At 46.0% G+C, this 15,190-nt stretch overlaps 1 protein-coding gene across 1 annotated transcript in view; it reads right to left on the bottom strand.

The window, feature by feature from the left end:
• Positions 1 to 5,637: 5,637 nt before the first annotated feature.
• The window catches only part of Nckap1l (NCK associated protein 1 like), a 44,879-nt gene continuing 35,326 nt past the window's right edge, over positions 5,638 to 15,190 (bottom strand). Inside the window, exons 27-31 of the mRNA XM_048449710.2 lie at positions 13,585 to 13,678; positions 12,273 to 12,389; positions 11,648 to 11,757; positions 9,955 to 10,044; positions 5,638 to 6,028 (exon numbers count right to left, since the gene is read on the bottom strand). Coding sequence (XP_048305667.1) covers positions 5,897 to 6,028; positions 9,955 to 10,044; positions 11,648 to 11,757; positions 12,273 to 12,389; positions 13,585 to 13,678 — 543 coding nt within the window. The 3' untranslated portion in view covers positions 5,638 to 5,896. The remainder of the gene's footprint in view (positions 6,029 to 9,954; positions 10,045 to 11,647; positions 11,758 to 12,272; positions 12,390 to 13,584; positions 13,679 to 15,190) is intronic.

The following is a 15,190-nucleotide window of genomic DNA, read 5'->3' as shown; positions in this document are numbered from 1 at the left end:
GCGCCCAAGGGCGAGCGCGCGCACTGGCGCCGGGCACGAGTGGCTGCTGCGTGTGCCCTGAGCAGGGGGCGGGGAGGGGGAGGCTGAGTGTCGACAGCGCGCACGGGCGGCCCGCAGGACTTGGCCTGGATGGTGGGGTGATTTCTCCCGGGTGTATTTGGAGTTTCTGTGAATGTACACATGTGCTCTTAAGCTGCCACGCATGCATAGCTGCCCGCGTGTCCCCTGTGGCCCTTATCTCTCCCTAGGGCACCCGGACGTGGGCGGAGTGAAGTCACAAGCATCAGAACCTAGCTAGGCCAACTCCCGCCCAGGCTCCTGTTTCTGAAAGGAAAAGTTCTGGTGGCTCTGAGCGAGGCTGGCCTCTTACAGCTGGTCTCAGCTCCCACAGCGGGGTCTTCCCGACCTGCCTCTGTTGCCCATCCCACTGTTCCTCCAGCCACCCGCCTGGAGGGAATTTCTCCCTCGTTTAAAGCTCTGCAGAGAAAGCAGCCCCCATGCCTTCCTTAAATACCCAGTAACCTCACACAACCGGGAAATCAAGCCTGATAGCTCACCTCACCGGGCCTGCAGTGGTTCCAGCTAGGCTCATTTTATTCTGCCTTCAGAAGGAGAAATTTAAGGGCTGAAGGCCCAGAGCAGAACAGCCTCTCTGCTGAGATTTTTTTCACATCTTTTAATATTTTGTGAAACAAGAGAATGGGATTTGAACTCAAGACCTGTGTATGGCAGGGCAAAACCTCTTCCATCCAATCGCGAACTCTTACCGGTACCAGTTCTATTCTTCGTTCTCCCCGAAATGAACACCTGCTTTGGTACTGGAGAAACTCCCATGCAATCAACAAGTAGAAACAGGTTCACTGACTGCCACTAACAGGTGTTTTTCTGGTTTTTGGTTTTTTGTTGGTTTTTTTGTTTTGTTTTGTTTCGTTTTGTTTTGTTTTAATTTCTAACAGGCCACTAATCCAGGGATCCAGAATGTGAGTTTGAGTTTGGAAGGAGAGGCAATTGGGAGAAGACATACATTCTAAGCTATGGAGTGGAGGATTCTCTTTTCCCAGGGGAAGGAGGAGAAAAGAACAGAAGGGAGTGCTAGGTTCCCATTGTGAAGGAATTGTCTACTCAGGTCGGGCTTCTTCCTTCAGAGGAATGCACCAGAGACATGGGCACCAGGAAGTGCAAAGGCAGAATGCTGGAGTGGAGTTGGAAATAGAGCCACGGGTGACAAGAGTCTCAGGACCCCACTGTCTGTCAGTCTTCAACACAAATCATCTTCCCTCTTCTCCAGAGGAGCAGTCACAGCCAAGAGACCTCTGTGTCTGAGATCCTATCACTCTTACACAATGCAGTTGTCAAAATTTGTGAGCAGTCTCCTTTATCAACTAAAGAAGGGACTGCCTGGAAACTACACAGGAATTAATTGTGAATTGGGATTAGAGTTAAAAAAAAAACTCTAACTCAAAAATTACATTAGAACTAAGGAGTTTCTGGATGTGGACAGGCAGTCAGAAGAGTTAAAGGGGGAGGAAAGTTCCAGAGCGTACTTTCAGCATTTCTAGTCAACACCATGGCATGTCCAGCTCTTCTAGGCCCCTAATTCCTGACCCGTTTGAGAAAAAGGTCATTTATAAAATCAGTCTACTTTAAGCCGGGCTGTGGTGGCACACGCCTTTAATTCCAGCACTAGGGAGGCAGAGGCAGACAGATCTCTGTGAGTTCGAGGCCAGCCTGGTCTACAAGAGCTAGTTCCAGGACAAGCTCCAAAGCTACAGAGAAAAAAAAAGCTGTCTCGGGAAAAAAAAAATGCAGTTCCACAAAAGTTAGCCTCAAAATCAGAGCCCAATCTCCCAGCCTTCCAGGGCCTTTTCCACTCTGGCTTTCATGCTCTTTAGTCACGGTTCAGCTTCACCCTCACTCCTCCAGCTGTAGGGCAATCACATTTCAGCTTTATAAACTCCTAAAGAGACAGGAATAATATGGTATACTTGCCTCATTTGCAGAGTCAAAAACCAGTAATTTTCAACTGTCTTTTCCACCTCCCCTCCCTGGCCACACCTTTCCTAGGCTCTTTCTGCCTAGCCTCATTGCCCTTCCATCCAGCTTCTGCAGAACGGCTTCGCTCTTGCCCCTTGGAAAGTCTGCCTCCTCACACACCTTGCCCCATAGTCCCTTCCAACAAGCTCAGAGTTTGACAAAGACTAAAAGTGATGCTTTGGCAGCAGATGACGGATAGATGTGATCTGCCTCCTACAGGAATGCTATTTAAAGGGACAGCCCCACAATCCTCTTTTTCCAAAGTGACAAGAGAAAAGCCTGCTCTTCCGTCTCTACCATGCTGCAAACTCAGCTCAAGTTAACTTCTGACTTCCCCAGTCTGCAGCCTGGCCTGCAGCTCCAGGTTTCTGTTCAGGTGGGAGGGAGAATACCTGACAACTCACTGAGGTGTGGGGGCTGAGGGGGACTCATCTTCACCTCCTTTTATGACAGATACTTGGGAGAAGCAAGAGGCCTTGTGTGGAGGAAGGCTGGGAGAACATTCTTCCCCCAACAACGTGTGAGCACATTTCAGCCATGTGCCAACCTCTTCTCAAAGTCAAACTTTGTGAGGGAAGAATGAACTGATCCGGGCACTTGGGTCCTTAGCTGGGACCACCCAGGATCTTGTGCTCAGGACACATTTGTTTCCTTCTTATAAGGTGCCAGAGGGAACCCTCAATTTCCTGGGCCAGACCTCAGACTGCATCTTGAGGCTACCCTCTTTACCTGTCTCCTGGATAGAAAACCAGAGCAGAAGAGACAGTGTCTCTGCTACCCAAACCAAAGACAGCACCTCAGCGAGCATCCCCTCCAGGCCTGGTGGGAGGAATAATTCCATCTCACTACCGCAAAGAAGTTAATGGAGACTTAATGAAAACACTGCATTAATGAAAATATTGAGGCTAGAACTGACTCTCCCTGCCAGGTCAGAGTAATTGGGGTCAGCGTCCCTACTGATAGTCGCTCTCAATTCTTTTGGGGCCTAAGTTAAACAAATTCAGGGGTCTCAGAGTAAAAACAGTCCATAGTTGATTGTGTCCTGGGCTCTAAGAAGTCAGAGACCCTCCTCATTGAGGAGGCAAATACCTGGAATGCTAAGTGCCCCGTTTTTTCCATGCAAGCCTTCACTTCAGGTCATTCACCTTTCTCTCCTGCCGATAAAGGTAGTTGCATCCTCACCTCTCCTCTTTGTTCCTTCTACAGTTTTTTTGTATTCTATGGAGACAGGCAGCCAGGCAGGCAGATAGTCCAAGACTAGACATTAGACTTGGGTTTCAGCTCCAGTCTAACACATGACCTGGTTCATCAAGTCATTTGCTGTTGCCCATCGTGTTTCCTGACCTGCAATATGGAAGCCTTCCCTGGCTACCTTCCAAAACTGTTGTGAGTACAGAAAATGGTTGAAAAAGTGGAAGTGGTAAAGAGATTATGTCAAATTGCAAAATTTTAGGAGTGGAAAACAAATCTGTTGGTGTGGGAATGTGGGTGGGTGGGTTACAGTAGGGAAAAGGGGGTGCTTATAAAATCTGTGTGGTCATAGAATTAGCTACTCTGTGTCGTGACTGTGTTATGGATATACAGCCCTGCACATGACACACACAGAGAGTCAGTCCAGGTAAAGCTGGAACACCTGAATGAGTCCAGGAAATTATAACAATGCCCCACATCCTGCTGTGACCATGAACTAGAGTGGTTAAGAGAGCTGCCTGCTCTTCCAAAGGTCCTGAGTTCAATTACCAACAACTACATGGTGGCTCACAACCATCTGTAATGAGATCTGGTGCCCTCTTAAGGAAGAGACCTGGTCAGTCATCCTCATCAATTTAGACCATGAAACCCAATAGGACAAGTTCAACAGAGCCACCATATACTGGCTGCCCAAGCATGCTTCAGCATTGCCAGGGCATAAACTTCACTTCAAAATTCACCATAGGGACTGTGTAAGGATAGGCAGGACCTTTCTGTATTATTGCTTACAAGTACATGTTCATCAGGTTTCTTGATTTTTTAAATTTATTTATTTATTTATTATGTATACAATATTCCATCTGTGTGTATGCCTGCAGGCCAGAAGAAGGCATGCTCTTAACCTCTAAGCCATCTCTCCAGCCCCTTGATTTTTTTTTAATTAACAAAAGAACATTTTCTCTACCTCCATTGCTTACCTCTCTAGCCATCCTCTGGGAGGTTCTGTGTAAATGAGTCTACATACAGATGGAGGAGGGGTCTTTATACCCCCTCAAGCAGAAGAACCAAATGGAGATATAGGGGTGTAGGGTCAGCAGAGTATAATGGTGTGTGCCTGGAATCCCAGCATTTAGGTGGCTAATGCAGGAGGATCATGAATTGGAGGCTAGCCTGAACTACATAGTGAAACCCTGTTTCCAAAGAAAGGAGATGTCACTGATCAGATCCCCCTGAGCTTTTCTCCTCCTCAGCAGCTGTCTTGCAGCTGGTCTGACATGGAATCTCTCCTTGCACATGTCTTTTTCATAACAAGGAAGGACCATTAGCTAAGGCCTGAAGCAAGAGTCTCTGTAACATCCATCCGAAAGAGCAGACAGTTGTTACTAACAAAAATGTTTGTTGATTATGGGTGTCAAATGAAGGAGTTTTGACTAACTCCAGGTCTGAAGAAATAAAAAAAAAAAAATCAAACATTCATACACAATCCCAAAATTGCTACCAAATTGGTTTAACGATAGCGGGATGGTTTTGCTGAAAGCCAACAACTGTTTCCTTCTCATAGTGGAAGGATGGAGATGAGCCTAATTAATCAACTATTCTGGACCTGTGCACATGTGATCCATCACTCCAGCCCTCCCTGACACTGCGTGTGTGAGTGAAGGATGGGGCTAGTGCTTTCTGCCTTGGAGTTACTAAATCTAGTTAGGTGCTATCTTAAATGCCCCAGGCTGGGTGACACTGGAAATTCTAATTGGTGCAGAAAAGGGCTAAATTGAAACAACTGTACTCCCTCAAGGATCCCTACTCTTGGGCTCTCCAACCTAATGAGGTCTGTGAAATTTCAGATCTACAAGAGAAGTGTGTGCTTGAAGAAACAGCTCTACTCAGGCTGACAAAAGGTTTACGGTTAAGTTAGTCCCACCCATTGGGAGGTAGAGTAACCACAAAAGGTTTAGGAGGGAAAACCCAGAGAAGTCTGGTTCTCTTGGCTGTCTGGTGACCTAAGATTGATATGGATTGCCAATGTCTGCTCTGGGCTGTGGAGACACACAGGGAAAAGCAGGAGAGGTGACAGTAAGTAGGAGAGTAAGCCGGGCCTTCAAACCTCCCCACAGAGGGGAGGCCGTCAAGCAGAGCTGGTGGAGGAGAAGCAGGTCCCTGTGCTGCTCTGCAGCAGTCGGAGCAGGCAGGACACTTGCTGAACACATTTGGAAAAGGAAGAGAGGAGATAATCGTCCTAATGAATGTGCAGGAGACCAGCAGCTCCAGAGGGAGGATTATAAGCTCATTATGGTTTAATATGATGATTGATCATCTCTGCCTGCCAGCATTATCCTAGAATAGTGATGAAGGTGGGAGAGAACCACGCCTGTCAGAGCTCAAGCTGGAGTCACCAGAAGATAGACAATATGGTTTTAGGTCACTGGCTTTTTTCATTGTTAAAAATTCACACATGTGGCTCCCCACCCCTTTGTCCATGAACTGTCCTCGTTGGCCCCAGCCTGTCCCACTTTTCTATGATTCTTCAGTCCTTGATAGTCCTCCACATTCCAGACATTAGCAGTAGGAGAGACCCTGTCTCTCCCTGGGAACCCTCCCACTCTTCTCCCCTTTTGAAGAAATGGCTGCAGCTTTCACTGTGGTACAGCTCTTAGCACCTCCAAAAAGCCCTTCAGTGGGTACTGGCTGGTAGACGGTTCATGTAGAAGGCCCGGGAAACCTCCCGATAGGCATTGCGTAGCAGGACATAAGGGAAACAGGACTCCAGCATGTCCAGAGTCAAGAAGGGTGACTCCTCCACCACCTGAAAGAGACAGTCAAGAGGTAAGAACTCGTAGAAGGCACCTGTGACACTGTTTTTCATCATCCAGTCCCAGGCCCTTTGCAGATCTGAGAGTTCAAAGTGAGCAGGTTCTGACCCACTCTTCCCTCTACTCCTTCCCTTGATTTGGTTCCCAAAGGCAATTATGTGTCCTGAGCTCCATTTCAACGGTCCATCCCCTCCATCAGGGTTAATGTGAAGGGTACAGAAACAGCAAGGGAAAAGAACAGCAACAGACTGTTTTGCAAGAGTCAAGACAGACCGCTCTCTCCTCCTCTGGGTACTAAACCACACATGGGCAGCACAGGCACGAGCAAAGATGAGTGGCCCTGCTCATTTGCCCAAAGCTTTTCAGTCAGGAAAAGAATCATCAAGAAGACCAAGGAAGGGGGTCCTAAAACCACACAAAACCTCTTATCCCGAGCCTCAGGTTCCTCCCTCTCCCATCACAGCACCTGGGAAGCAGTAAGGATGCTACATAAAGGACCAGGCATGATTAATTAGTTTAATTAGAAGCTTCCATGCTGTGGCAATCCCAGCAGTCCTCATAGCTAAATAGAAGATAAGACTGGAAGCCTGGACGAGACTAAGGGTGGAAGGGAGGGACTGAGAGCGGCAGAGAGGCCATCTGTTCAAAACAGCAGCGCAACCTAGGGTTGCCGGAGTTTCCTTCTGGGTGGGAGCAGGGTGTATTTCCTTAGATCTTCTTCACTCAAGAAATCATGAGCCTAAACCCATGCTCCAGAAAGGATTCCCACATCCTCTGACAATCCACACAGTGGGCCTACCCCAGTATGTTTGGTATTTCAAGTTCTGCAAATCCATTAAGGAAAGAGAATCTACCATGTCTACCCTCACAAGTTTCTATCTCTCTTCAAAGTCCCTTCAAGTTTCACATTTGTAAGATTTGTCTATTCTCAAACACATGCACACAGTACACACAACAATATCAAAAGAGCAGCAACACAGCCTGGAGAAAAGAAAATCTGCTGTCAAAACCACAGCCCCAATCAGATGTGGTGGCTCATGCCTGCAGGCCCAACACTCAAGACTGAGGCAGGAGCACCATGAGATAGATACTGGGTATCAGGATAACCAGGGCTACATAGCAAAACCTTGTCAGGAGGGAAGGAAGGAAGGAAGGAAGGAAGGAAGGAAGGAAGGAAGGAAGGAAGGAAGGAAGGAAAATAAATAAATAAATAGCTCATAAGTACCAAGAGTAACAGAGAGTTCTTTGCTTAGTGAGATTTCCAATCCTCAACTAGCAGATGGACGCACACGCAGAGAAATGGGTGATAGCTTCAAGAAGGAGCCACTGGCCCACAACTTTCTATTCTTCAATAAGAGAATAACAGTGTCCGTGGCACTGGAAACAGCCCTAAAATGAAAGCCCAGAGACTTGAGTTGTAGCTCCAAATCAGGCCCATATAGCTTGAATTTCATTCTGCTCTTCCACAGTTTCCCCACCATCAACTTTGAAGTCTCAGATAATGACCAGGATCCAACAGGACTGACATCAGTTCTTGATTCTGAGAGTGCCATCTCTTTGATGGATGGAAACCCATGTCAGGAACAGGCTGCCACCTCTGTGGACAGTGTTCAGGCTGAGCACTGAACAGGAAGACCCCAGGGAAAGAAGTGCTGACCAGATTGTGGGATTACACAGACAGCCTTTTAACTCAGAACACAACGCCTTCTCTCCAGTCATCTCCAATTTCTCTGTGGAAACATTTGCATTTAAATTGCTTTGCAGCAGCTAGTCCCTCCAATCTTCACCTCGGCAAAATGTGCCTGGTCCTGGCTCTGCACCTACTATTCTTCCTTGGAGGCTACCAGGGGCAATAACCTCCTCATCTTTTGGGGCAGGCATGGAGGTGGGGATCACAGTAGAGGAAGTGGGGCTAAAAGGCAATTCAAAACACAATCATCTCCAACCTCCCCCCAAAAAACAGAGGCATTCTTAAGTCGTGCAGAAACTAAAATTAGCAGCACAGGGAGCTCCATTTATTGAGCATTTAATGTCTACAATGCACTTCCTCAAATATCTCCTGACTCTAACCACACTAGCATGAGGATCATTACCCACTGATATAGATAAATAATTGTGCTGTTGCTGGCCATACATTTGCAATCCTGGCACTCAGAGGTTGAAGCAGAGGCATTTTGATTTGGAAGATGGGTAGGCTTTTTCTGGTTGGAGAAACAGACACAGATACAATTCAGGGCCTACATCTTTAGAGAAAAGAGCCTGAAAGGTGGGTCTCTGAATTTCTAAGCCCACACACCACATAACTAAAAATTTAAGAAATAAATTGAGGGGCTGGAGAGATGGCTCAGTGGTTAAGAGCATTGCCTGCTCTTCCAAAGGTCCTGAGTTCAATTCCCAGCAACCACATGGTGGCTCAAAGCTATCTGTAATGAGATCTGGTGCCCTCTTCTGGCCTGCAGACATACAGACATAATAAATAAAGAAATATTAAAAAAAAAAAAGAAAGAAATTGAGTATGGTGATATATGCCTATAATAATAGCACTCCAGAGGAAGAGACAGAAAAACCAGAAGGTCAAGATCATCTTCAGTTAGGTATGGAGTTCGAGGCCAGACTGGGACACAAGAACCTCTCTCTAAACAAATAAATAAGCCTATTATGTCATACTTTCAAAATACACCTTTGTAGTGTCATTGAAGTCTAGGCTTAAATTAAGAATGCATAGACTTAGGTCAGACAACTATCTCAGCAGGTAAAGGCACTTGTTGCAAAGCCTGGAGACCTGAGTTTGATCCCCAGGACACACATGGTAAAAGGAGAGAACCAACTCCTGCAAGTTGTCCTCTGACCACACATGCATCATGGCACGCGCGCGCACACACACACACACACACACACACACAAATAAATGTAAAAATATTTTTTTAATTCTTAGACTCCTCAGAGTCCTGTGTCTTAATAAAACGAAGGAGAAACTCAGTTTTTAGTCCAGTCCCCCCTTCTCTTCTCACCCCCATTTGAGGAGTTCTGTGCACACACACAGACTTCCCTGCCTGCACATCCTTGGGTAGCAGAGGTACATTCACTGTTCAACCCAGATCTTGGGGAAGGAGTTTTGTAGATGAGCGGAAGAGCTCTAATACCATAGATACCTTGCATGCATGCTATGAGTTGGGGCACATCCTCTCCGGCTAAGCCAGAGGAGGGTAATGAGAAGGTTAGAGGTGGTAAGAAGGGGCTTAGGGGAAGGCCTCAGACAGACCCAGTAGCCCTACCTGTCCAACCTGGAGAATCAGACTAGCCAGTGAGAAAAGGAGCAAATGTGCTGAGAGGGGAGCAAGGTCCTAAGAAAAACACTTTAAAGAGCCAACTGAGTCAGAGGTCCTGGAACTTTCTGCCAGATTAGATGCAAGCACTGGGCTTGAGAAGCAGGGAGAAGAGATAGCATGAACCAAGCTCCTGCCTTATAACCAAAATTATTTCCTTCCTTGGAGCCCCATAACCAAACCTCTTTAAGTCCCCTCTGTACTATCCAGTATTCTCTTCATAGAACCCTGAAGACAGGAAACTGATAGGAAGCTGTCACAGAAAACCGAAAGCATGCAGAAGAGCCACCCAAAAAGGGCATTGCTGCCCTTCTCCAGGTCAGACTCAGGAGCACTGCAAGACAAGGGACCTACGAGCCAGGGGCCAGAGGTCCCATTCTGCCTAGAAGTCCTTGAATGTTTTGCTCTGGGATCACGAAACAAGCCTAGAATGTTCACCAAAATATGAGGACAAATCCAGAGGATCCAGGCAGACTCAAATTCTTAGTTAATATTTTTGGTTGATGATGTGGCAGGGACCCAAAGACCCTAAAAGGGAGTCTCCTACTGGCCCATCCTCTCCATTCCCAGACCAACTTAAACAAGATACATACCAATCGCATGAGTAGAGAAATGGATTCACGGTTTCTGGTTTTGAGCTTGTCAGTCTCCTGGCCTAGCTGCAAGAGGCTGACAGAAGCCACCTGCAGAGGAAGCATTTGTAAAGAAACAGATTTTTATGGAGGTCAGAATAAAACAGCCTCAGGCTACAGGAACTTAAGAAAAGATCAAGGAGGAACATTGAGAAGTGCTAGGCTATTCCTGAAAGCTCATGGTGGGAAAGTGTCAGGTCCCTAGGTTTGAGAAACACACACTGCCTGCAAACTAAAATGAATCCGAGTGCTCAGTCTGCCAGTGCAGACAGAAGCAGCTCTTCAAATGCCAGGAAAGAGGGCACAAGAGGCAGGGAGAACCCAGAACAAAAGCTGCACACCAAGAGGTTAACCTTTTCTTTGGCAGGCTCCAGTCCTCCATCATCAGCCTGTACCCCAGAGCCAGGACGGACCTCAAGAACAGTGCTCTTAATATTCTTTGCTATCACCTCCCATCTGGCCTGGCCGGTCAAGGGGTTAGGCAGAAGTATGAGTCACAGCCCAGGCGCAGGCTACGTCAACTTCCGAACAAATGGGGCAAAGGAGAAGAAAAAAAGTGGGGTTAGGGGTCCCTTTTCTCATAGATCTAATAGGAATCCTCTTTGTTTTTAAGGCAGTCAGAGCCCATTCTGTCTAGTTGGTTGTCCCTGCTAAACAGAGACCCTCTAACCAGCCTACTGTCCCTGGTGCATACTTCTCAGAATAAGGGTTTAATTCCTAAAAATAATAATAATATGATCTGCTGTTTCCTTCTGGGAGGAGAAAACTAAGGCCTAATTCTTAACTCAGCACCATGCTTCAAAAAGGAAGGCATTCCCCATCGTTGAGAATGCTCAGGCATGAATCAGAATATATGAACAGGATCCATGGGGATCCAGAGTAGAAAGCTCTAGGGCCTCTTTCAACCATGGAAGGAGATTATTTATTTACATTTTCCCAGAGGCAAAACTAAGATCAATGGTGATATTTACAGGGAGTCAAACTTTGGCTAAAAATATTTTCAACAAATTTTCAACCAAAATGGACCTCACCTACACTGCCTGGTTAAAACCTCCAGTCCATGGAAACCCAACCCAAAGTAAGACCCTGAGACCACGCCCACTGGCTGGGAATACAACTGTTTCATGACTTCAAGCCAAGTTGGAGAACTGGTGAGTGACAATACAGAGTGGGAAGGGCCCTTGGAGAGGAGGAAACTCAGCATCGCTGTGACTTTAATGTATCTCTGATCTCCTGGAGACCAAATTAGAAACACAAGGCTGGCCCTCACCCTGTATTCTAATTCAGGAGGTCTGGGGTAGAGATCAGGAGTCTAATTTAACCAGTTCCTTAGGATATTCTGATGTGCATCAATGTGATGAGTTTAATCTCTTTAGTTTATAAATGAGAAAACTGAAGCCTCAAAAGTTTGTCAGAGGTGACAGAACTTCACAGTGGCAGAACTCAGATTTTCTCATTGTCCAACAATCTCCCCAAGTACTGGACAGAAGCTGAAGTCCCAGCTGTCAGGAAAGCTTGAAAAGTTCCTGCCTTTCACAAAGTAGCCTACACACTTCCTGTATGGATGATGTGTGAGGTTAGACTCCAAAGACCTTCCAGTAGCCACTGTCTAGGGGCTAAAGTCAAACCACTCTTCAGGGCTTAGACCACTCACCACCAGAAACTCCTTGAGGTGGGTTTCAATGTTCTTGTTGTACAGAGTGAAGAGGGCAGCAGACACCTGTATGATGGCTTTGGTCAAACAGTGGATGTTGTTGTTGTAGCCTAGGTTAGCATGGCGGGGAGAACACAAAGAGAACAGCAAAGTGAGCAGCCCAGGCTGGCCCTAACCAAAAATAGTATCTCTGTCTCTCTGTCTCTCTGTGTCTCTGTCTCTCTCTCTTCAGATTGGACCAACCTAATTGACAGATAAATAACTAGATATTTGGGGACTAGAAAAAGTATGTTCCTATGGTATTTTATTGGTGTAGAATTTTATGCACACATCATTTTCAATTGCTTTTTGAAACAGAAAATTACACCTTTAAAGAAGTCTTATGTTGCCAGGCATGTTGGCACATGCTTTAATCCTAACACTCGGGAAGCAGAGGCAGGTGGATCCCTGTGAGTTCTAGGCCACCCTGGTCTACACAGTGAGTTCCAGGGCTACACAGGAAAAACCCTGTCTCAACCCCTCCCCGCAAAAAGCAGTCTGTATGTTGGTGATTTATCTTTATTCCACCTCCCTCCCCAGTAGAGACCTGAATAGCACTGGTCCTTCAAACTTACATCTTACTTACCATCCTTCTCAATACTGTAGAAGGAAGAAGGGTCAGTGGCAAGGATTGGGAGAGAAACAGCAATAAAGATTAAGAGTAGGCATGCCACCTTATACTCTTCTTCAGGAGATGAGTTATCTGGGGGAAAGAAAAGGACATGAGGAAAAATAAGGACGGCAAACTGAAATTATCCTCTACAAGGGTCCTACTTTACAGAATCATAATCACATGAGAAAATATTTCTGACATGCTTTAGCATGTATCGTAGGCAAGTTAGAAATGACTGAAGGAAACAGGATTAATACCCAGTTATAGTGAGGCCCAAGTCCTAGAGTCCCACCTCTGCCTGTGGCTCAAGGGCTCTGTTAACATGCATTCTAGGATACCTGTTGGCTTAAGAGATGGAGAGGCAAGAAGGAAAGAAAAAAGCCTCACTAACCAAGAGAGAAGAAAATAGGTAAATCTGGCAAATCTGAATAACTTAATACCAATTCCTGGGTCAGTTCTCTTTGAGACTCATATGAGCCAACAAATGAGCCAATCAGAGAAATGTGCAATGGAACCAATTGCAGGCTCCAATTGCACTTTCCGACAACACAATAATTCAAATCTGACCAAGTCAAACTTAATTAGAAAAAGCCCAGGTTTAAAGAATACCACAGTCCTAGATGGTTTTCCATACTCCCAGAGAGGAGACAGTAAAGAAAACCGGAAAACCACGTGTTTGCTCTCTGGGGGGCAGTTTAAATACCCTGTGGAAGTGGTCTTGAGCATCTCTGGGGAGGGGCCGTCATTTGGCTGGCTTTCTGGGGTAAAGTCGGGACTGAGGCAATTCTGGAAGAGAGGTGGCTTGGGGTAGAGCCTCCACCCGAACATTCCAGACTCTGGATATATGGATGCCAGGAACTGGGGTGACACTTCTACCTAAACAGGAACACGTAAGAGTGGTCCTGGAGAAGGACTGGAAAGTGCACAGGATCTCTGTGGGGAATGCAGATGCCGTCCCACAGAACTTAGTGTGAAACCATCTACTATCTAGGATTGCTGCTCTCTCATTGATTCATGTGTGTGAATCTTATTTCCCCAACCACACCATAAGTTCCCTGAGCACTTGCTGAACAAGAGATTCTCACTCGGAACAACCTTCTTCTGCTTCAACAAAACCTAAGTCACCTCTGTGAGTGTCTTCCCGAGGTTAGGGACTACATTTTGTCTTGCCTCCAAGCTTATATCCTCTGAGTTTACAACCCCAAATAAATAATTCTTTAATTTTGACATTCTCCCTGCCCCAAAATGGGGCCCAAGCCCTTCCTTGCCCATTCTTCCATCTTACCAGCTTTCAGATTAGCAATGGCAGCTACCAAGGCTGGGTCAATGTCACAGCTCAGTCCTGCAGAAGACGCTAGCTCAAAGACACTCAGGGTGACCTGACAGAAGACAAAACAACATCCTGGAGAGAAATTCTGGTGTAGAAAAGGTGTTTAGCAGAAACTCTCAGCAGCCAAGATGCCTAGGTCACAGCATTTTAACTTATGGTACACTATTATTTTTCTAGATAGTCTTTTCATGGCTTTCCATAGCCTGCAATGGAGGAAAATGCTTCATGGAGCTGTAGAGAGGGATGTCAATCAAGTGCTTACTGCACAAGAATAAGGACCTGAGTTTGAATCCCAACACCCTCATAAAAAGAAAAAAAAACTGTACATGGTGGTGCACATTTACAACCCCAGCTCTGGGTCTAGAGGGGAGAGACAGGCAGATCCTGGAGCTCACTGTCAGTCAGCCTAACCAAATCAATGAGCTCCCAGTTCAGTGAAACACTCAAAAACTCAGATGGAGAAGGACTGGGGACACCTGGTCGACCTCTGGCTTCTGTTAGCACATGCACATGCGCAAACTCACATGAACACACACACATTATTTGGCATTCCGCTTTATTTTCCCAAATACTTCATTTAATTAAAGCAGCTAAGGTTATTTATTCACTTGTCCCCAGTTACTACTTCCTTTCTTTCATGCTTTGGTCAGGTCCTTTTTTCTCTAACACCATTTCCTCTTCTTTGTCTACATCTAAATCCAGCTCAGTTCAAGTCTCATTGGCCTCCCTGATCCAGTCTGAACCCATTCCAGGGGGTAAGCAAAACATGTGCTTTCTCCCCAAACAGATTCTAAGTCTTAAAAATCCTATGGTGTAGTGAAGGGGGAAGGTATTTTGAGTGTGACACAGATCTTGGCTCAGATCTTACCACCATCACTTAGTCACTGTGTCTAAAAGATTTTAACCTCTTTGAGCCTTAGGATTCTCATCTGTAGAAATGGGACAATGATACTTATATTGGACCATACGGGTAAATCATCAACCCTAGTGACTAACAGAATTATGCTTTCCCACCTACCCCTTTACTGTAAGCAGATCTTTACACTTCTCTTCAGCTTCCTAATGTTCCATCCACATAAGGCTGAACATATACAAATCAATAAGGATTGTCTGATTGATACCTGAATCCCTTATTGTACTTAGAATTGAGTTCTCAGGATGTAACTCAAAACCTGACTCCAATCCCAAGTTCTTACACCTCTTTTGAAGATTTGTTTTGTTTTGTTTTAAGCACATCTTTTTGCAAAGGCCCCACAGATGTTATAGATTCTGTATAGTACACATATAGAAGCCACCTTCTGTTCAGGTGGCTAATCCCTTAGACCCACAAGGCCAAGTAGATCAGGGACATAGTAAATGACCTGTGGTGCTGAAGGAAGAAAGGGATAATTGACAGGTCTCATTTTCCCTTGACTTTCCTCCAGGTCATTCCTTTTCTCCACCCTCCTGCCTAATCCCAGGCAAATTAACCTGAAGTCCAGATGATGTGAGCTTGACAAGCTCCTGACAGGATGGAGCACTCAGCCTCAACATCAGCAACTGCCAGAAACCCAGGCTGTGC

The sequence above is a fragment of the Myodes glareolus genome, chromosome 19 (genome assembly GCF_982192425.1).
Source record: "Myodes glareolus chromosome 19, mMyoGla1.1, whole genome shotgun sequence".
Lineage (NCBI taxonomy): Eukaryota > Metazoa > Chordata > Mammalia > Rodentia > Cricetidae > Myodes > Myodes glareolus.
Note: the sequence above shows the minus strand (reverse complement) of the source record. Positions and strands in the feature narration are given on the sequence as shown.